The sequence below is a fragment of the Trichosurus vulpecula genome, chromosome 9 (assembly GCF_011100635.1).
Source record: "Trichosurus vulpecula isolate mTriVul1 chromosome 9, mTriVul1.pri, whole genome shotgun sequence".
Taxonomy (NCBI): Eukaryota; Metazoa; Chordata; class Mammalia; order Diprotodontia; family Phalangeridae; genus Trichosurus; species Trichosurus vulpecula.
This window is the reverse complement of record NC_050581.1, coordinates 72,724,264-72,746,084: the sequence shown is the minus strand read 5'-3', so window position 1 is coordinate 72,746,084 and position 21,821 is coordinate 72,724,264. Positions and strand designations below refer to the sequence as shown.

Genomic DNA, 21,821 nt, shown 5'->3' with positions numbered 1-21,821 from the left:
ACAACATCACTTCTCTATCTGTAGTGGCTTCCTATGTGAACAGGATCAAATATAAAATACTTTGATTTTTAATGTCCTTCATAACCTGGCACTTTCCTACTTTTCCAGTCTCTTTGCATTTCCTACAACACACTCTGTGATCCAGTGACACCGGCCTCCTTGCTGTTCCTCACACATGACATCCCATCTCCCAACTCTGGGTAGTTTCACTGGCTTTTTCATCCATGGCTGGAACTCTGTTCCTCTTCATCTCTACCTTGTGGCTTCCTTCAAGTCTTAGAAAAAGCCCCATCTTCTGCAAGATTTTCCTGTCCTCTTTAGTGCTTTCCTTCTGAGCATATCTCCAATTTATTCTGTATTTATCTTGTTTTTACAGTTATTTGCATGTTGTCTCCCCCATTAGACTGGAGCTCCTTGAAAGCAGGGACTATTTCTCACCCTCTCTCCTCCTTTTTGAATCTCCAGTGCTTAGTACAGTGCCTGCCACAGAGTAATTGCTTTATAAACTATTCTAGTGTGTATACTACAATACCTTGGGAAGATGTCATGAAATCTCAGGGTATGAAAGTGATTTCTGCTATGGATTTGCCACTTTTGTTTGGGAATTATTAGATATGGATTTAATAAAGTCAGAGTATAGTTAATTGATTTGTAAAATCTGATTTATTACCAATTTTATCTTCACAAATAAAGTCAAACGTAAAGATGTAAATAATATTGTAAGTTGTACGATCTTATAGAGCAAATTAACCTTTTTTGTGTCATAGACACCTGGAGAACTCTATGTTTTTTTTTCAGAATAATGTTTTTAATTGTATGAAATGCAAAAAATAGAATTACAAAGGAAACCAGTTATATTGACATAGTTATCAAAATATTAAAAAAAATCAATTTAATGGGCCTCAGGTTAAGAATCTCTGGTATAGAGTAACTCTATTGAATTTCAATAGTAAGGTCTTCAAAATGTCTTATGATGATGAATGAAGGGGTAAATGATGGAGACAAAGTTCTGGATTCAGGTTTTTCTGGATCACTTCACTCTTTTGAAAGAAAGGTGACAGATCTTTTGATTGGGTTGTTTTAATTGTAGTGAGAAATTTTAGGAGCTCTTTCATATCCCTCAACATACTATTTTCTGAATGGTAGATGAGTGAAAATATGGTAAGCCAAAAACTGTTGTTTATCTTCTTTGGAAAGAAGAGCTTATTCACTTTGCATTCCTTCCTGCCTTATCTCTCTTTTAAGATTTTACAACAACTTCAGAATTCCTTAAACCTATAGGCTAAACCTTTCTGTTTTCTACTCATACAAGATGGTTTCATCTATATACCTAAACAATTCTCATTGGATTCAAGTAGTTTTTTTTCTCATTTTACAGATATTTAATTGATCTTCATTGCTTTTTAGGGTAAATAATATTATATATATTACATATGTAAATTATATTAAATTACCTACACATGAAATATATTACAATATATAATAATATATACACATGTATAATATGATGTACATATCTATATGTTATAGAATAATTGTGTTATAAACGTGTGTTGCACATGTGTATATATACATATTATATGCAATACTTGTCTTCTAGTTATATATATATGTATCTTGTAATTTTATGACACTGTGTAAATATAGGATTGTAAAAGATTAGAAGTGGTAGGGAACATCTAATCATCTCACTTAACAGATGAAGAAAAAAGACTGAGAGGCAAAAATAACCCTTCTGATGTCATATAGCTAATAGTGACAGAGCCCAGAAGAAAGCTCTGATCTAAACATTGGATGTACATGTGGCCATACCTAAATCAAGTAGCTGGTTTTAATTCATTTTTTTCATATTCCTTTTTTAATTGTGCTTCCTTCGCAGTTGTGGCATTCTTGGTGGCTTATAATCAAAACAAACAGTTGATTGGAGAAAAGGGACTCCTGCCAAGCAAACTGTACCTAAAGCAAATTCAGCAGTACTTCAGAGGTAAATCTGCCTGGGATTCCTTCAGTTACTCTCCAACAATCATCTGGTTCCTGGATTGGTCGTATATGGACTTCATCTTGGATTCAATATCTCTTCTTGGTCTAGGAGTTTCAGCTTTCATATTAATAACTGGTTGTGCAAATATGATTCTCATGGCTATACTCTGGATTCTCTACTTTTCGCTGGCCCATGTAGGACAGATCTGGTAAGTGAAATAAATAGCACCCTTTCCCCACTTTTATCCCCAAATTTGTGATCTTTGAAATTGCCGTATTTCAATATTAATATGGTCTGCCACCTTTAAGCTGAACTGTATTTTCTCTCTGTAGTGAGAACCTTTCTTTCATTGTTATGAATATTAAACTATTTAATAACCAGAGTTAAATAAGAATTACCATTTTATTAAGATGAGGCATTTTCAACTTAGTGTTGAAAATGTTTTTCAATCCAGTTCCTGATGCCTTTTATTGTGGCATGAAGAATGATCCTGTAATCTTACAATCTATATTAGCAGAATGTACAAAGTTGAAAAGCCTGACCACAAACTGTATACCTGTCGTCCAAGGAGCAGTAGTCTATCCAAGTTTAGATTTAGCCACCAAGTATTGATTTTTTTCTTCATAGGAAATCATGAAGACTCTATATACCAAGATAAGGAAATTATATTCTTCATTGTTGGATTTCATAAGTACAGGATGGAGGAGGTATAGTTAGATAGTCATTTACTTAAAAATAATCTGGGAGTTTTAATGGACTACAAACCCTGTTCGAATTAGCAGGATGATGTGGCAACCAAAAAAACCCAAACCAAACTAATGTACACTTAGACTACATTAATAGGGACATAGTGTCTCTGATGAGAGAAATCAAGAATCCCCTGGATTCTCTTCTACTTGGACCACACCTGAACTACAGTGTTCTGTTCTGGGCACCTCGTTTTAGAAGAGACAAGTGATGAACTAGATAGTTTCCAAAAGAGGGTAGCCAGGATAGTGCTGTATGACGATCAGCTAAAAAAAAATCTGATGTTAGCTTGAAGAAAAGAAGACATGAGAGGGAGTGGGACATCCTAGGGGTCTAAGAACAGATGTTATGGCAAATTGTTCCACTTGACTTCAGAGGGTAGAAGTAGGAGAAATGAGTAGAAGTTGCAAAGACTTAACATTTAGGTTTTATATAAAAAAATTACTAACAATTACAGCTAGCCAGAAGTGGAATGGACTACTTAGAGGTAGAAGACCTTCTTACTTGAAGTCCTCCAGCAGTCAAAATGACCACTTGCTAATAATCAGCTTTGCAGCTGAAACCTCTTATTAGAAAGTGAAGTCCTTGAGTTCAGGAACTGCCTTATTTTTGCATTTGCAATCCCAGTGCTTAGCACAGTGTTTTACACATTTCTTTTTCTTTGTCATTCATTCATGTTAAAGTGGGACTCTTTATTCATGTAAGCATTAGATATGGTGACTCTGAGGTTCCTTTCAGTTCTAAGATTCTGTGATTACCTGACACTCTGTAAGAATCACATGGATGGAATCAAAGGTCCTTTCAAATACTGAAGAAATTGGAGAGCATAAATTCCCTCACTGGCCAAATAAGTTAATTCTTTTCAGAGTTATAAATATAGAAAACATTTCAGAGGTGTAAATATAGAAACTGATTTTTCATAAGCACTTGATGTCATGGGTACCTTTGCCAAGAAAACTCCAAATGGGGTTGTAAAGGATTGGACACAGCTGAAACGACTAAACAACCATAGCATGGTGCAGTGGTTAGAGTGCTGAATTGAGAAGACCTGAGTTTAAATCCAGCCTCAGAGACTAGCTGTGTAATCTTGGGCAAGTTACTTAGCCTGTTTGCTTTAATTTCCTCATCTGTAAAATGGGGATAATAATAGCACATACCTCCCAGAGTTGTTTTGAGGTTCAAATGAGATAATTGTAAAGCGCTTAGCACAGTATCTGGCACATAGTAAGCACTATGTAAATGTAAGCTATTGTTGTTGTTATCATTTCTTCATGATCCTTTTTCATAATTCTATTCTGTTTTCATAAATAAAATCAGCCTTTTAGTTAGATATGGTAATTAATTAAATTGTTAAAGTTCTTATCAGGTGTTTATATTTTTATAGGCCACGGGGAAGGGCAGAAAACCTTCTTAGATCTAGAACCATTTTGGTTTTTACTGTTGCCTTGTTTGAGATCATGGTTGCCAAGCCATCATGGCTGGCTTTTTTGAATTTGCCAGAGACATAATAAATTTTGCTCCAGCCCCTCATTTCCTTGTATTTTTAATACAGAGTTAGCATGAGGACCTTCCCCTCCCCCCACCTTCCTCAAATCCCCAAGTTAATTGTGTGTGGTGAGGAAGTCTGTTCTCTCTCAGTTATTGCCTTCATTTCTCATTCTTCATACCCTTCATCCGATTTCACTAATATACCACACTCTTCTCCCCCTCTACCCTCCCCTTCAACTTTCAGTAATAGGCATATTACAGCAAAGGTGTGACCTTTTATCCACAGGGGGTAGAGGTGTAACATTCTTCCAGAGTTACTGAGTTGCTGCCAAGAGGAAGAAAAAGTAGCATTTTGCAATATGTGCCAATTTAAAGGCTGTTGAATGGCTACTGTTGCTTTGGGGAGGGGGAGCAGAGAGAGAGAGAGGAGGAAGGTTGAAAGAGAGAGAGAATACAAACTTTTAATCTTTTTTTCCTTACTCAAGGTGGTTTCCATTGCTATAAGGAATTATGATGACAATTGGTGACATAATTTATGGGACTGACATTTAAGTCAAAATAGGATAAAGTTTTGACAGCTTAGAATCATAAAACTTTTACAGTCATTAAGTCAAAGAAATTTGGAACTAGAAGGAAACTTAAAGCTCATTTAGTTTAATCCCTCATTTTACATATAGGGAAACTGAGGGCCAGAGGAGGAGTGATCTGCCCAATATTACAGTGCTTATTAATTCCAGAGTCAGGGATAGAATGCAGGTCTTCTGTCTCTAAGTTCAGTGCTTTTTCTACTATGTCACACAAACTCTTTATAGTTGGGTATTGTTTACTAATTTTCAAGGTATGTGCAAATTTCCTTTTAGTCTTTATTTTTCTTGATTTCCCTGCTACCTGATATGGTGGATCCCCTCCTTCCCAACACCTTTTCCTCCTTATGTTGTCATGACACTGTTCTCTTCTCCTTTTCCTACCTGTTTGTATGCTTCTTTTCAGTTCCTTTGCAGGAACACCTTCCTTGTTCCCCCTCTTAGGTGTAGATTATCTCAGGGCTTTGTCCTGGACACTTTTCTCTTTCTTTTCTGCATTCTATTTCTTGGTGATTTCAGTAGCTCTCATGGGATCATGATGATGACCCCCATATGTATAGATCCAGCCCCATTTTCTCTTCTGACCTCCAGTCCTAAATTACCAATTGCCTATTGGATATATCCAAATGGATACTTTATAGCCACCTCAAATTCAACATGCCCAAAACAGACCTAATGTCTTTTCCCCTCAACTCTTTCCATTTTCTAACTTTCCTGTCATAGGTACCACCATACTTTGAGTCACCAGGTTCACAATCTGAGTTACTCATAATTCTTTCCTCTTCCAATTAGTTGCTAAGTCTGGTTGATTCTACCTCCATGATATGTCTCACATGCTTCTGCTTTTTTTTCCTCACTCACATGACTATCATACTGACTTAGGTACTCATCACTACTCTCTTGATGTCTTAGGTCAGGTCCATGCTGATGCTGAATGCAAATTTTGGATCCAGGGAGAATGAATCAGTGAACTGTTTAATGAAAAATATTTTTTTTAATAAATAATAATACTCAGCAAGAGTATACACTGACAGATGCACCTCTCTAGGTCCCATGATTGATAAAAGTAATAGCCCACATAGGAATAAATAGTCTGTCAGGTCTAAAGAGCTAAACCTCATCCTTGATACTGGTTTATATAGGCTTCACCAGAAAAGCAAGCTTTAGTGCATATAGTCTATCTCTGCTCTGGGTTTTAGTGACTAAGTGCTGTCTATGGATATTGAATTATTAAAGTTATATGGCCTAACTACTCCACTCCTTGGCCCCAGTCCTGTTCTGACTGCAGTGGGACCAATTAAGACCATATTTGAAGCCTGTCAGTGACTTAGACCTCAGTTCTAGGCACTAATGAATAGTACTCCCAAAAGAAACAATGATACTAAACAAAAAAGTAATCATAGCTAAAACTGCGACCATTCTAAGTCAGAATAATTCTATGCCAAGATAGTAAACCAGTCTGAATAGTACAGAAGAGCTGGAGACTAAGTGAAGAAGATAAAGCCTGGAGGACAACAATTGGGAGTATACAGCTTACTTCCAGAACTGAAAGGATTAAAAGGATGTCTCTGCTCCAAAATCATATCGAATGTATAAGCTGAGGGTTTATAGTTTCCTAGTTTGCAATTTGTCCCTAGGCCTGACTTATCTTTTCTCCTTTGGCTTTACAGTTTGTTCTGTGTAGTCTGATCCCTGAGCTACCACTTTTCCTTCATGGCAACATCTACCTATATGCAAATGAAACTGAATTTTCTGGCCTAGGGTATAATGATTCCAAGTTTTTCTGGTGGCCCCATTGCCTATCACTTGACTTTTACCCACATTCGAGGCAGAAGGATTCATTGGATGACATTTTCCCCTTCCTTTATTCCCCCTCTCCAACATGGTCAGGATCTCCTATCCATCACCTCTACTGCCAAATCCTCTTTAGTTTTTAGGCACGATTTTCCCAAACCATCCAGGGAGGAAAGTAAACATAAGGTTCAGAGGGAAATCCTACCTTTCTCCTTTTTCTACAGTTCTCAACAAAACTGGACTAGGGATAAAATTTTTTTTCCCCAGTGGCCATATTGGTGTTATATTGAGCAATACCCGTGCTGTTACCACTTACCCCTTTTACCCTATAACTGGCATTATAGAAGTTCTGAGCTGAGAAACCGCTCCTCCCACCTGCATCCCTCCACTTCCTTCTCCCCACCCCAAATTGGCAATGTTTGAGGGTAGTTACCTCCTCCACAAAGTAATCAGCCATTTGTCAAAATTGGGGGCCAAAAAATCTAGTCTGTAAGAAATCCATTCCAATTTTCAGTGAATCCTGCTGCCTCAAGGAGATAGGCCAAATGAAAGTGACAAGGGACATTAGGGGATTTATCACAAACCTGCCAAGTTCTATAGATGAATTAGGTCCCTTGATCAAAGAAAAGGATGCAGGAATGGTCATAAGGAACAAATACGTCCATGGCATTATTCCATTAGACTGAGGGAAAATATAGTCTTTGCTAAGTGCTGACATGGCCACCTAAGTATGCAAATGGTCAGTTTAGTTTTATCCTCTGTTTATTTTTAATAATGTTTAGTTATCCTCTGTTTATCCTCAGTTTATTTTTAGTCCTATCGCTGGTCCTGCCCCCACCAGAAACCAGGCTCCCAACCATAGATCCACAGAAGCAGAATAAGATTGTAGAAGAGATGATTTGATTCCTTTTCTCAGGACAGCCTTACAGTCCATCCAAGTGCCCTGAAGCTCAGACTACTGGTAACACAGCTCAATTTCTGCCCCTGAGAACAAGTGCAGGTTAACAGCAACAACCCATAGTGAAAAAGTAGCCCATCCATTCTAAAGAGCTACACATCCTCCTTGCCCCTCGTGTATAGAATTCACCCAAAAGTAGGCCATTCTTTAGTCCACTTAGCTCATTCCTGCTTCAGTCCATATGACTAAGGAGCATGCATATACTTTGAGTCCCTAATGCCAGGCAGAAGAGCTGGCTGCTTAGGGCTCCAAGGCCTGGGCATAAAGAATAAGCATAAAACACTTGGATTATCACAACAGCCTCTTAATTGGTCTCCTGCCTCTGGTTCTTTCCCTCTTCAGTACATTTTCCACACTCACCACACTGACATAGCTGAAGTTTGACCATTGTTCGGTGATTCTTGCTCCTCGAAAGAAATACAGACTCTTCTGTTTGGCTTTTAAAGCCATTTTCTGGGCTTATTGTTAATTGTTCTCCATACATTTTGTGGTCTAGTTACACTAGCCTTCCATCTCTGTGCTTTTTGCACAGGCTCTCCCTGATTCTTAGAATACACTCCATCATTGCCTTGAAAAATCCTCAACTTTCAGAGCAGCTAGGTGGTGCAGTGAGTAGAGCACCGGCCTTGGAGTCAGGAGGACCTGAGTTCAAATCCAGCCTCAGATACTTGACACACTTACTAACTGTGTGACCTCGGGCAAGTCACTTAACCCCAATTGTCCTGCCTTCTCCCCTTCAAAAAAAAAAGAAAAATCCTTAACTTTCTTCAAATTTCACTTAATATATGAAGCTTATTCTGATTCTCCTAGTTGACGGTGCCTCCTCCTGAAATTGCTAGTGTTTTCCTCCCTACAATGACACTTTTTTATATATGTTACACCCTTTCATAAATCCTTTGATCTAGCCAAAATGGCATTCTTCTTGTTCTTCATATGGGGTGATCCTTCTTATGTTTCTGTGCCTTTGCCTCATTCCTGGCCTGCATTCCTTCCTTACTGTGGCCTCTTACAATTCCTGATTTTCTAAAAAAAAAACTCAGCCTTTCAAGCCTTTCCCAATACCTCTTAACTATTAGTGTCTCCTCCATGAAATTACATAGTATGTATTTTGTATATTCTTGTATGTGCATGTAAAATTATACGTACTCCAAATAAATTGTAAGCTCTTTGAGAGCAGAGATTTTTATCTTTGTTTTTTTATCCCTACCACCTAGCACAGTGCCTGGTGTGTGTCGTTGGGTCTTTATAAATGCTTTTTTTGGCTGATTGGAACATAGTAGGTGCTTAATAATTGCTTGATGAATTGAATTGAAATTTATTTGGGGGTCAGATTAGTAAAAAAATAGTCCTGAACTCAGAGTCAAAAAGTCCTGTGCTCAGGATCTTGGAAAATACTTGGAAAATCAGCCATCATATTATGTATGGAGTTGCGTTTGCTCTCTTACCCTCCTGGTGGCATCCTGGGTCTACTGTTTATTGACATAAACATTCTAAGGGTGTACTAAAAGATATAGTATAATTAGCATTTTTAGGAAATGATCAAGGACTGCTCTAAGCCCTCACGTGAGCTGCTGAAGGAGAGCATAGCAAACCCAAATTGTTGGCCTAATGTCAATTTAGAACCTAGTAGACTAGCCCTCCAGAGTCACTTTATTGCCTTTGTTATATTAGTTATAAAGAGATCTTAGGAGAGCTTATATATTGGAAATGTTTTTTGAAGTAATTTAAGATCTTTGGAAGAGTGATGCTTTTAAAAATGCTATTATTAGTATTTTAGTGATATTCAAATACTCAGATGAATTTGCAGCTCATTTATTCATTCTGCAATGATGAAGATCAGAATCTATCCATACCTTTCAGTCTTATAAGACTTTCTCCATGTTCTCTCAAAAGTTTGCTACGGGGGCCCACTCAGCATTAACAGAGGCTTTCCTTGCTTTCTCCTAATATCAGCATTGTGGAACACTTGGTTATTTACTGTCTTCTTTTGCTCTTGCCACATGATAGCCCATCTTTTCTTCCTATGATGAAATATCATTTGCTCCGTTTTTTTCCTTAGAGTTTCTCCATAGTTATGTGTCGTTACCTGCTCCCACCCACCATGTTCCTCTCCATTGCTTTCTATGTGATATTCATCTTTAGTTCTTCAGAGAGAGGAGTGTTCTGTATTTTGCTGCCACATAGCAACATAAAGTATTAGCATTGAAAAGATGCATCTTTGCTTCCCTGGGAAGTTGCTGTCAGTAAAAGAACCTTGTGACTTCAGAAAGCAAGCCAGCTCTGGCTCCTCCTCCCGTTTAACTCATGGCCCAATCGTTGTCTATCTGTATTTTCTTCCCCAGGGATGCATACTCTTGGACATGCTGTTTGGCATGTTGAAATCTCTGCAATAGATATTTTTCATCCTTTTGATTCTTCCTGTGTGGATGGACAGGTCACTCATTGATTGCTAATGTCTTTAATGAAGTTCTGCAGTGTTCTGGGTCTTGATGTAGTCAGCATAATGTTGTATGCAAACCAAAGCATCTGAAGGGCTTCTCTATCCGCAAGAGATCTCTCTATGTCCTGGACTCTTTGATGAATACACATCTCCCTCTTTTGTGCCTTGTCTAATCAGAGGGCCATTGGACAGGATTATTTCTTTTGTTACATCTTCCAAGGAATTCTGAATGACCTTGATGTATTTCATGAGGGATCTTACTGTAAAAGGGCATACGAGGTGCCAAATCAAATGTTTTTTAAAATAATCTACAGACAGTAAGCCCAGTGAGAGCTTATATTATCAAGTTTTTCAGTTAATTGTGAGATGCTAAAGATGTGGTCTTTTGTTGAATATTGCTTATGAAAGTCTAGTCCACTTCTTCCATACTATTACCTCACCAAGGATACCTAACCTTGCTTCATGTAAAGTTTTTTGTAGAGGTAGAAGAATAGTTATATAGATTAGTAGTTATTGATGTTTTCTTGGTCACTTTTTTCTGTACTAATAAAATCAGAGATTTTTCTTCTTATGCTGAGATTTGCTATCCTTAGTGTAGCACTAAGGATATTATATACTGTAAAGATACAAACTGAATTCATCCTATTTGCAGCAGTCTACCTAAGGTAAGGAAAGTACTTCTTACATTTAGTAATCTTTACTACTAAATATGGTACTGAAAGAGTACCCTCATATCCCTATGTAGTAATAAAATTACTAAAGAGTATTTAGGCCTCTTTACTACTAAATAGTGTAACTACTGCCTTTCCCTGGATATAAACTACTGCAAATAGATATGAATTCACTTTGTATTTCTATAGTCCATAATGACTTATTCCCAATCTTCCTCCCTTAAAAAAGAAATTACCTAAGTATTCTCTAATTCAATGAAACAGCTAATAAGTACCTATTACATACAAGGTAATGCACTAAATATGAGGATGTAAATATTGATGGATACATACACAATTCACATGGAGCTTTCAATTTATTTGGGGAGGACATATCTCTATAATTATGATAAAAAGCAGAAAGATAAATATGAAGGGAGAGATCCAAGCAAAGTATTATGATTAACTTGAGGAGGGAGAGATCATTTTCCCCTAGAGTGGCCCTTGGATTGGGCCTTGAAGTAAGAGAAGTAATTCTACAAATGGAGATGGAGAGCTAGGTGGAATGAATGTGAGGAGTAGTATAATCAGAGGTATAGGGACAGAAGGGATAATGGAGTAGTTCAGTTTAGTTGGAATGTAGAATACTTTAAGGAAAGTAATGTGAGCTGGACTAGTTGATTGGAACCAGATCATGGGGGGTCTTGAATGCCAAGATGAGTATTTCATGCTTTATTTGATAGGCAATGGAGAATCAATGGAAATTATGGTGTATACATCACTAGAACAGTGCTTTCAACTATTAAACTGTGCATACACCTTCACTATACCCCAAAGGGATCAAAGAAAGAGGAACAGGGCGCATATGTACAAAAATATTTATATCAGCTCTTTTTGTAGTGGCAAAGAATTGGAAACTGAGGGTGTGCCCAACAATTGGGGAATGGCTAAACAAATTATTGTATTTGAATTTGATATAATACTGTTGTGCTATAAGAAATGATAAAGGAAAGGAGTTCAGAAAAACCTGGGAAGACTAGTATGAACTGATGCAAAGGGAGCAGAACCAGGAGAAAAATGTACACAATAACAAGAATATTGTAAATTGAAAGGCTTAGGAACTCTGATCAGCACGATGACCAGCCACAATTTCAAAGGTCTCATGATGAAACGTCTGTTCCCTTCCAGATATAAAACTGATGAAGTCAGAGTTCAGATTGAATCTTCTTCCCTTCTCTTTCCTTTTGCTTGTATTTCCTTTTCTTCTTTCCTTTTCTATCCTTTCCTTTTTTCTTCTTTGCTTTCTTTTCCTCTCTCCCTTCCTCCCTTTCTTTCCCTCTCTCCTTCCTCCATCATTTTCTTCCCTCCCTCCCTCCTCATTCCCTCCTTCCTTTCTTCATTCCTTCCTTCCTCCTTTCCTTTTTTCCTTCCTTCCTTTCCCCCCTTCCTTCCTTCCTTCCTTCCTTCCTTCCTTCCTTCTTTCCTACCTTCGTAACTCCCTTCCTTCCTACCTTACTTCCTTCCTTTATTCTTTCCATCTTTTTCTCCTTCCTGGCTAATGTGGGAATTTGTTTTGTATAACTATAGTCATATACATACTTTGTAATAAGTTTTGTTTTTCTTTCCTTCTTGATGGGGTGGGGTAGTGGGAGGAGGTAGGTAGAGAATTTGGAATTGAAAATAAATTAAGTTTTAAAAAAGGAAGGAAAAAAAGGAAGGAAAAAAAAGGAAGATGACTTGAACATCAGTGTGAAGACTGAACTGAGGAAAGAATAGAATGGAAGTGGAAAGGATAGCTAGGAGGCTAATTCAATAATCTAAGCCAGTATTTCTCAAAGTTTTCCTCAAGACCTTTTCAAAGTGTCTTTGAGGTAAAAACTATTTTCATAATAATACAAAGATTTTAAAATATCTAATATAGTAAATATTGATAGATATAACCTCTATAAACAAAGGTTCTTGAGGCCTTCAGTGATTTTTAAGAGTGTAAAGGGGTCCACAGACCAAAAACTTTGAGAAATGCCTTTTCAGACTACAAGAGCTAAATTCCTGAACCACAATGGTTGAAGTGGATATAAAAAGAGGGGGTGAGTTTGAGAGATATTGGGGAGGTAGAGTTCCCAGGGGCTTAATGAAAACATGTACCTCACCAGCTTTAATTTTGTCACTCACAAACTTTTGGGCCCTCCATAACATTATTACGACTTTGATTAATCTGATTGTGATATATTATAGCTGCGTGTCTCTATGATATATAGCCTTCATCTCTCCCCCTTGTTGTATGTATACTGTACCTCTAGGCTGTAGTGTATTTCTTGTCATTGCAGTTACGTTGCATAAGTGATCTTCTTTCATATGGCAAGGAGGAGATAGAATAATTACAGGATATATGAGTTTAGTTGTGGCAGACGTGAATGAGATAGATGATTAGAAATAGAGATTAGAAATAATAATTAAGAAAACAAGAAAGTAGAAACTGGAGGATTTCAGTGAATGGGGAGGAAATTAGAGAGAGCCCCATAGAGTGTTTGCTATAGACTGCATACTTAGGGAAAGAGAATCATTGAAGGGATTTCAGGTTGTAAGAAAAATATAGCAAACAGCTTGTTTTAGGAAACTGACCAGAATAACAGATGTGGGCTTAATCTGAGTGTTACATCTGAATGAACTGCCAGAAATAACTTTATTTGATAGATTATTAGATCTCAAAGAAATCTATGACATTATCAAGTTCAATCCTTTCATTTTAGAAGAGTGGAAACTAGGGCACAGAGAAGTTACGTGACTGGCGTGGGGTCGCACAGCTAAATAGTGGTAGAGCTGAGACTAAAACTAGGTCAGCCTTGGGTCCTGTCTCATGATTGGGGGGGTTTTGCTCTAATTTTGTGGAAGGGATATGGCAGCAAAACCTTGTAACACTCCAGAGATATCTTTTTCTTGCCTGAGAAACTACATGGATTGTAACTGGGAGACTATAAGGAATGGCAGAAAGTTGGAGAGAGGAAAACTATTCTGTCCCTCATTAAAGTAAGGCATCAGGTGGCCTGTGTTGTAACAGCCATCATATTTGGAAATACTATTCTAGAGATTTACAATTGTCTTTGGGACAACTGTCATTTAAGGGTCTCATGTTTTATTTTCGTTTTTCTTTTAATAAAACTTTCTTTTGTAATATCGTAAACTTCCTCTTCACAAATAATTGCCTTTGCATTATGGTTTCAACCTGATTTTATATTAGAAAAAAAGTAGTTTTATTTTTTCCTTTTTGTTGCTTAGTCATTTTTCAGTTATGTCTGACTGTGATCCCATTTGGGGTTTCTTTGGCAAAGATACTGGAGTGGTTTGCCATTTTTTCTCTAGCTCCTTTTACAGATGAGGAACTGAGGCCAACAGGGTCAAGCTACTTCCTGGGGGTCACACAGCTAGTTAAGTATCTGAAGTTGCATTTGAACTCAGAACTTCAGGCCCAGCACTCTACACTATGGTACCATCTAGCTTCCCATTCCCACTCACCAACATTTCTGCTTTTTGCCTTCCATGTTGTAACCAACACTGCATATCCCATGTTCATTTATTCAATAAACACTTAATAAGTGCCTACTATGTGCCACCTAGTGGGACATAAATATGAAAGTCAAGCAGCCACCATATTCCTTTTGTAAAGTTTTAACTCCATTTGAGGCCCCAGATTAACAAAAAATGATGTTCATGTAAGTAAACGCATATGATATTGAAAGTAAGCCTTATACTACTTTCTGTTGTGACATCAGTTGTTATTTTCATACAGTCAGACTAGAGACCATATGATCTAGTGGAAAAAAGGCAATTGGACTGAGAATTATCAGGGTATTTGTGTTCTAGTTCAGACTTTGCCACTAAAAGTGAATAAGGGCTAATCTGTTTTCCTTTCTGGGACACAGTAAAATGAGGTCATTGCAGTAGAAAGAGTATTGTAATCCTAGGACTTAGGTTTGACTCCTACTGCTTATGTTCTGTGTGACCCTGGGCAAATAACTTTACTTTTCAGAGCTTCAGCCTTCTCATCCATAAAATGAGAGGATTGGACTAGATAGATTATTGCTAAGATGTCTTCTGGCTCTAAATCTGTGATTCTATGATTTCTAAAGTTCTGAGATACCATGACTATGAAAAACGTTGAGAAATAAAGACATGAAAAGAAAACCATTTTGGTCCCCTAAAATCTTACCGTATCTTTGTGAGTTTATGTTGTGTTTTACAATATATATAAAGCAATTAACATCATGCTATATGGAGAATAATTTTGTAGTAATTCAATCAGACAAAAAAATGTTATGTTAATCTCAATTCATCTCATTTTGGTTTAGTTTTACATGACATATTAAACAGGAAATTAGGTTCATATTCTGTGTGCATGTGTGTGAGTGTGAGTCAGAATGACCCATTGCAACAGTTCATTCAACCATGGATGCATTTTTCATTAAATACTCTTCAATGGGTCACTGGTTGGTCAAAAACACTATTATTGTGCATGAACTATAACATTGAGTTGTATAGAAAAATGGCTATTGCCTAGTAAGAAAGAAAATTTGGGGGGGGCCTGGGGGAGGTGAAGTATGATGATGTAAATAACAGATGTTGAAAAGCAGGTTTGTATTTATAGCTTCTTTTTTTAATCAGTTCTCTTATATTTAAATGGTACTTGTGAAAGTAGCTAAAGTAGTAAGGAGAACCGTGCTCCTTTGGTACCCATTTAATCTTAATAAATGTTTTGGCATATAAGTGTTACAGAAAGGAACTTATCCTCAGGTGACGAGATTCTGTTCATTTCCATTGGGGCAGTTAATGTTCATTCTAAGTTTCCTTAGGACTTCCAGTAACTATATTGAAGTAAATAAGGGTCCCGAATATAGTTTTCTATGTGTCATGGTAGTTGATTAAGGATGCTCATTTTCTGGAACTTTGAGATGTTAATATTTCTTAATCTATAAAAGAGAGTTTAAATAACAAAAATAAACTATTTGTAACAATATGGAGTTATTTTCTGCAACTGTTGGTTTTAGAGATCAGTATTCTGTCTACACAAGCACAGAGGACTCATTTAGTTTTTCATTTAAAATAAAACTCTAGGATTATGTTATATGTAACTAGCAAAGTTTTGGACCCTGTTTGGAAAAAATAATTTTTTATTTTAAAGCTATTTCCCAACCACACCTAGATCCTACTCATCAAAAAAGTGTAGTTTAAAATAGTAAGAGCCAGTCTGTAAATTTGTGTGGCCAAAAATATTACTTTTATTTTTCATTGGAAAAATATATCATTCCCATTTGTATATATCAAAAAGTAGCCAACTCAGATTAGCTTAAACTTTCCAAAAATCTAATATTTTTCTCAGAAATGATGCTTTGGGAGTTTTGGATGAAAAGAAAAAAAGAGAAATATTGGCAACTAAAAACAGTGGATTATCATAATAGCATTTTAAAGTCTGAAAACTAATTTTATACTTGAATATATAACATTATGTATATAATACAGCAATAGTTATTGTGAATTTGGGTAAATTTTCATAGTAAAGTGTAATGAGTATTTTAATTATCTTCATCTAGCACAAAAAGATGAACTGTGTATGGTGAAATTAAATGGATTTTTCTTCATTATGTTTAATACTTAACACCCCCCCCCATTTTGATGGTTGTCTTCATATTAATAAAAATGAGAAAGAGAGAGAGAGCGAGAGAGAGGGAGAGAGAGAGAAGGTGGGAGGTAAGGAGGGAGGGAAAGAGAGAGAGAGACAGACAGAGACAGATAGAGAGAGAGAGACAGAGAGAAAGAGAGAGAGGATAACAAAGACATTTCCAGGGAGTGGTGACTGAGGAGAAAACAGATTTTTTCTTTTTCATGATACCATATAATGAAAATGAGACACATTTTATTCTTTTTATGTCCTCATTATTTTAATTTGAAGGGGGAAAATGTATTTGTTTTGGGCGTAAGGATACAGATACCAGAAACCACTGATTGAATGGTTCTTTCCACTCCTGCCCAGCTGGCTTCAACTCAGTGTAAAGAGGAAGCTTCAGTGGAATAACTCTAACCTTTGAAAGACAGGAAGGTATTTATTGCAGGCGATAGGTAGGTTTGATTTCCACATCTTTGAATCTCAGTAGCTTGGAAGTAGGGTTGGGTTTCATGAGCTATTCAGGATTCTGCTATGGCATTATGGTGGAGATAATTAAGATTCTCCTATTTGACTTACTTGATAATATTTATGGATGGGGCCCTGGTCATCAAGGTTTTAATTTTGGGTCTTCTGATGATTTGGCTGATTGAAATTAGTTTGCACTTGTATCATTCTGTACCATAGGTCATGTGACTATTAAATGATTGCCATTGGAATTTCTCCCTAACTAGCCTACGAAAGTAGATTTTTTCCCCTCATCTATGGGGGTGCTCCATCTTGCAATATAAATTGAACTTATCCATGTCTTCTTATCTTCTAGTCTCTTCTTGACTCAGTTTTCCAGGAGATTCTCCCTGGGGAGTCCACACATGTTCTGGGCCTTTCTCTAAGTTTTTTAAGGGATATTGAAGATTAGTGAGGGAGTTTGAGCTGTGTGGAAGAAATAATCTTTATAAATACAAGGCACCATTCTTATTTTGAATTTATTTTTACTTTAGTTCAATCAATGTATTTAGTGATCAGTAATGCTATTTCTATTTTAGCTTTCAGTAAGATTGGATGGAGGTAGGACTAATAAGTTAGCTTCAGATTGTATCCTGAGTTTTATTAAATGCTTCTAGGATAGTATTCAAAATGAAGTTTCAAAGTTTCCTCTTGATTAGGTATACTCTGGTCCCAGCCCCTACCAGAAATATTTCTCATGATTTGTCAACACAGGTGAAAGCTTCATAAGGTTACTTCAGTAATTATTGTGACCACAGATACCATCTCCTCTAGTAAAGTCTTCTTTGATTTTACTTCCCAAATTCTGAATAATCTTTTGCTCTCGGACTTTTCATATCATTCTTACTGTTTCTCTTGTGTTCATGATATATTTTATATTTTGGTTATTTATGCATATATTCCCACTCCCACTCCATAGTAGATTTTAGGCTCCATTAGAACAGGCATCCTTTTCCTATCTTTTTACCTCCCCAAGTACGACACAGAGGATTTTGCAAATGGTAAGCATGCTTACTGAGTTGAGTAGAGTTTAATCACAAGTGCCATGTTGTTTTAATGGTTTTCTTAGGTAGCCATGGCTTAAAACATCTATAAGGAAGCTTTATTAGCGAATGGCATGAGCTTAGAGTACATGAAGATGAGACTTGGGATCTTTAAAAGGCTCCTAAAGGTATCTGTGTAGTTCTGTTAAATTATTTACATTGATGTGGCAGGAGATACCATAGAGATTATGGACCAGACCAGGCCAAACATTTTTATACAGAGGTGAGGTTCAGGCATGTGTAAAGGATTTTTTTAGCCCTATGGCTTTGATCTAAGTATAACTTGTAAAATTAGTAATGTTCCGAGGTACATAAATAGCAGCAGAAATTTTTGTCTTTAGGTCTTCAACTTGAATTTCCTTCAAATTAGCACTGCCTTTATTGAATGACTCACTACTAACATCTCTTTTTGTGCATATTATCATTTATAGTCAATATACATATTAAAAATCTGTAGTAGGAAAAACAATGAACTGAAAATCAGGAGATCTAAGTTTTTACTCCCAATTCTGCTACCAGAATGGAATGGAAATTGTTCTGAAACCAGAACTAGCTGTGTAGCATTGGCCAAATCACTGTACGGCCCTAGTTTCTTTCTTTGAAGGTTCAACTAGATGCTTTATAAGTTTTCTCCAGGTTGAAAAGTATTTGAAAATATTAATTAGCTTAACTGCTTCCTTTGATGAATAAAAAAGCCTATGGCTGAATTTTCTATGAACAGTGAGTTATGCTTCTAAGTATAAAGAATGCCTTTTCATATTAGACTTAAAAAATGTATGATGAGAATATGGTTAATTTTCCCTTTGGCTGCACAGCGAACTGAGGATTTATTTCTGGCAATTATCTCAGTCAAGACTGAAAATTAAAACTGTATTTCCGGGTAGACAGAATATAGAAAGCATTGTATTGGCATTTAGAATGTAGACAGTGGCATAGTTTAAAACAGCATTAGTTGGTTAAATTGTTGAAGTTGTACTCTGGGATCTCTTGCCACTGCTTTGTAGGAGGAAGGGAATAGTATAGATCCTGCTGTGTTTCCCATAATTTTTTTTGAGAATAAGGATAAACTTAGTAAAATACGAATATTTCTAATTTCTGGTTGGTATCTGATGGAATTTGTATGCCTCAGAAATTGGGGACGATTTGAGAAAACACGTGCAGAATAAAATTATTTTAACTAGTCAGGTCATCCTGAGTTGGCCAATGAAAAAGGAAAATAGATTCTAAGTTTTAAACATGGCCTAGATTCTCTTCCTATTCTGTTGGGTTCTTCCTGTTTTTAGTGCTAGATATATGTGACTATTTGAATTAGAAAAAGCCAGAAACTAGATTAAACAACATAAAGATAATTGGTGGGGTGGGGGACATTTTAAATTCTGTTATGTTCCTTTTAAGATACTTTATAAAGGTTACTGAAACTCAAGGGACTGTATTATACAAGCCAATAAATATTAAAATGTTATAGTACTAAGTGGTTACAACATTTTTTCAGTGCTTCTCCCCTGTGGAAAGATTTTGAAGGAGCTACTGTTAACAGAATGTTAGAATAATATAAGACCAAACAATTCTCTTTCTTAGTGAAATGTTAAATCGAAGCTCATTTCATTCAAGAATTCCACTCTTGGATTGTTAGTCAAGTAAATACAGTTTACTTCATGCTGGAATACCCTTTCAGAGATATTATGCTCAGATGGTTTTCAAGTAGGTATAGATGCTTTAATATAGAACTAAGGTTTAGGGGAAGAAAAGGTGATCATTTGTAACCATGGCTTGGGTCTTCCCATAGCTCAGCATTTTGACATCATGAGCTGATTGAATATAATTTTAATGGTTTTTGATTTAACATTGTTACAAGGACAGAAATAATATAAGTTGCAAAAAGTATGTCTCTGGGGGTGTATGATTGGGGCAGCTAAATTATCATTCTTGATTTTTTTAAAGAATAAAGATAGATTTATTTTGACAGTTTTGTGATTTTTAAGTCTTGTTAAAATCCACTTGACCCTCTCTCGGTCTTTACTCATAGTCTGGTGCCTTCTAGCAAATAGAGTGTGGAATAGTTTCTGGAAAAACAGCAGTGAGTGACTAGATGCCAACAAGATGTGCAATGATTATTTTGCAACTAAAGGTTGGCACTGGTTTTTTCCTTTCTCATGATTGTTTTTGGAGAAACCAGAAAAACTCTCCTTTTCTTTTTCTTTCTTTTCCTCATCCCAAATTGTGTTTGTTATCTTCCTGTCTTCCAGAGGCAAGGACATGGTTGCCTGGAGGAATGGCAGAGGGTGATCTGAAATTAGTGGGAAAAGGGCTGCTTGGCAGCAGTAAGACAAACCCAAAAACTTGTTTGGAAGAAGTGAATTTGTTTCCTTATGATCATGTGCACCCCCTAGACAAAAGGAAGCTGCCAGATAAAATTTCCATGGAAAAGATACTCAGTTGTAAAGGTGGAGAGTTTGCATTGGCCCTCAAGCATGCTTCTACTTTTCAGTAGTTGAGCTATTTATTGTCTCAGTGGATCCGAGTGCTGGGATTGGTGCAGAGCAACCCTTTGCTTTCCTCTCCCTAACTGAACCCTGTTCTTTTGCTTGGAAGGCCAGTCTGGCTGTTTTTCCAAGACCTTAGGGGGCATAAATATTGTGCCTGCCAGGAGGGTAGGGAGGAGGGAAGAAGGAGAGACTGCCTAGAGAAGGAAGGAGAGTTAGATCAGGGGGTAGTCAGAGACATGTTGTAATTATGGCATTAGACTTCTAGTATTGAACTAATATTTTCTTTTCATGCTTGACTGTAGTGGGGCCAAGATCTGAAGTGATTTTTTTTTCAGAACAAGTATAAGAATCCATGAAACGTCTACCTAGTATAACCTAGTAGATTTGTCTTGAACTTTTTTCTTGATCAGGAAGGTAAATACAGCAGCAAAACAGCAAAGTAGTATTGATTCTGCTGGGTTAAAAGAGATTGTGACATTGCTTTAGTTAGACATTGCACAATTATCTTGACTTAGCAAGATGAGGTCTGATTTTAAGTGAGGGAAAAGAAAAAAGAAAAGTAGGAGACTATATAAGCATGGGAAAATATAGTATTAATAGCTGATTTTGGTGTTTCTTTCTTAAAAAAATTCTTCCCCTCTCACCCCCCCAAAAACAACAACAGAATTGCATTGGGGATTGATTTTGAGCTAAAAAGCTATAATGTATCCTTGGTATAAAGACCTTGAAAAGTACTTTAAAAAAACCCGTGTGTTGGCAAAAAATAAGGTAGTAATGACAGATCTAATTCACCCATCAAAATCGTTTTAGAAGGTAGTAAGATAATATAATGTCCTTTCTGTTTTGTAGATAGAAAAACTTTGATAATTCAAGATTTTCCTCAGATTGAAGTCCAAGTTCTGACCTATGGTTAGTGAATAAGAACATGGAGTCAACAGTGGGTTACCTTCCTCTTCCTTCCCCTGACTTTATAGGAGATTGGGGTAAATGTCTTGTTGACTTACTCTCATGCTGCAAATATTACCCTTGGTATTGTGTCATATTTGGAGGGGACAGGTAAATGTGGGGTGAAGGCTCACAGTGTACAAAGAATCACAGAATGATAGTGGTAGAATGGACTTTAGAGATGATTTAGTCCAACTTCCTTATTCCATAGATTTGTAATGAGAGGTTTTTGTGGCTTTTAAATTTTAAAATTTATTTGACCTATCTAGGCATTTTGCCATAGTCTGGTGCCTTCTAGCAAATAGACTGTAGAACAGTTTTAGGTACAGCTGGAGGAATAGAGAGATAAACATGACAGTTTTTGACTTTAATGAAATTCTGTCTTATAAGAGGAATAGAAGATATGAACATAATTAACTATAAGACCACAAATATGTTTATGAATACTACAGATATTATAGTATAAAAGTTTGTAGGAGAGGGGATGGGTCAACTCATGAGTAGATTGATCTGGGAAGACATAAGAGGAAGATTGGTATGAT

General features: G+C 36.6%; 1 protein-coding gene across 1 annotated transcript in view; it reads left to right on the top strand.

Annotated features, from left to right (window-relative positions):
- Positions 1-21,821, top strand: part of LMF1 (lipase maturation factor 1) — a 737,441-nt gene that overhangs the window by 57,207 nt on the left and 658,413 nt on the right. Inside the window, exon 2 of the mRNA XM_036739038.1 lies at positions 1,880-2,189. Within this exon, the coding sequence (XP_036594933.1) occupies positions 1,880-2,189 (310 nt within the window). The remainder of the gene's footprint in view (positions 1-1,879; positions 2,190-21,821) is intronic.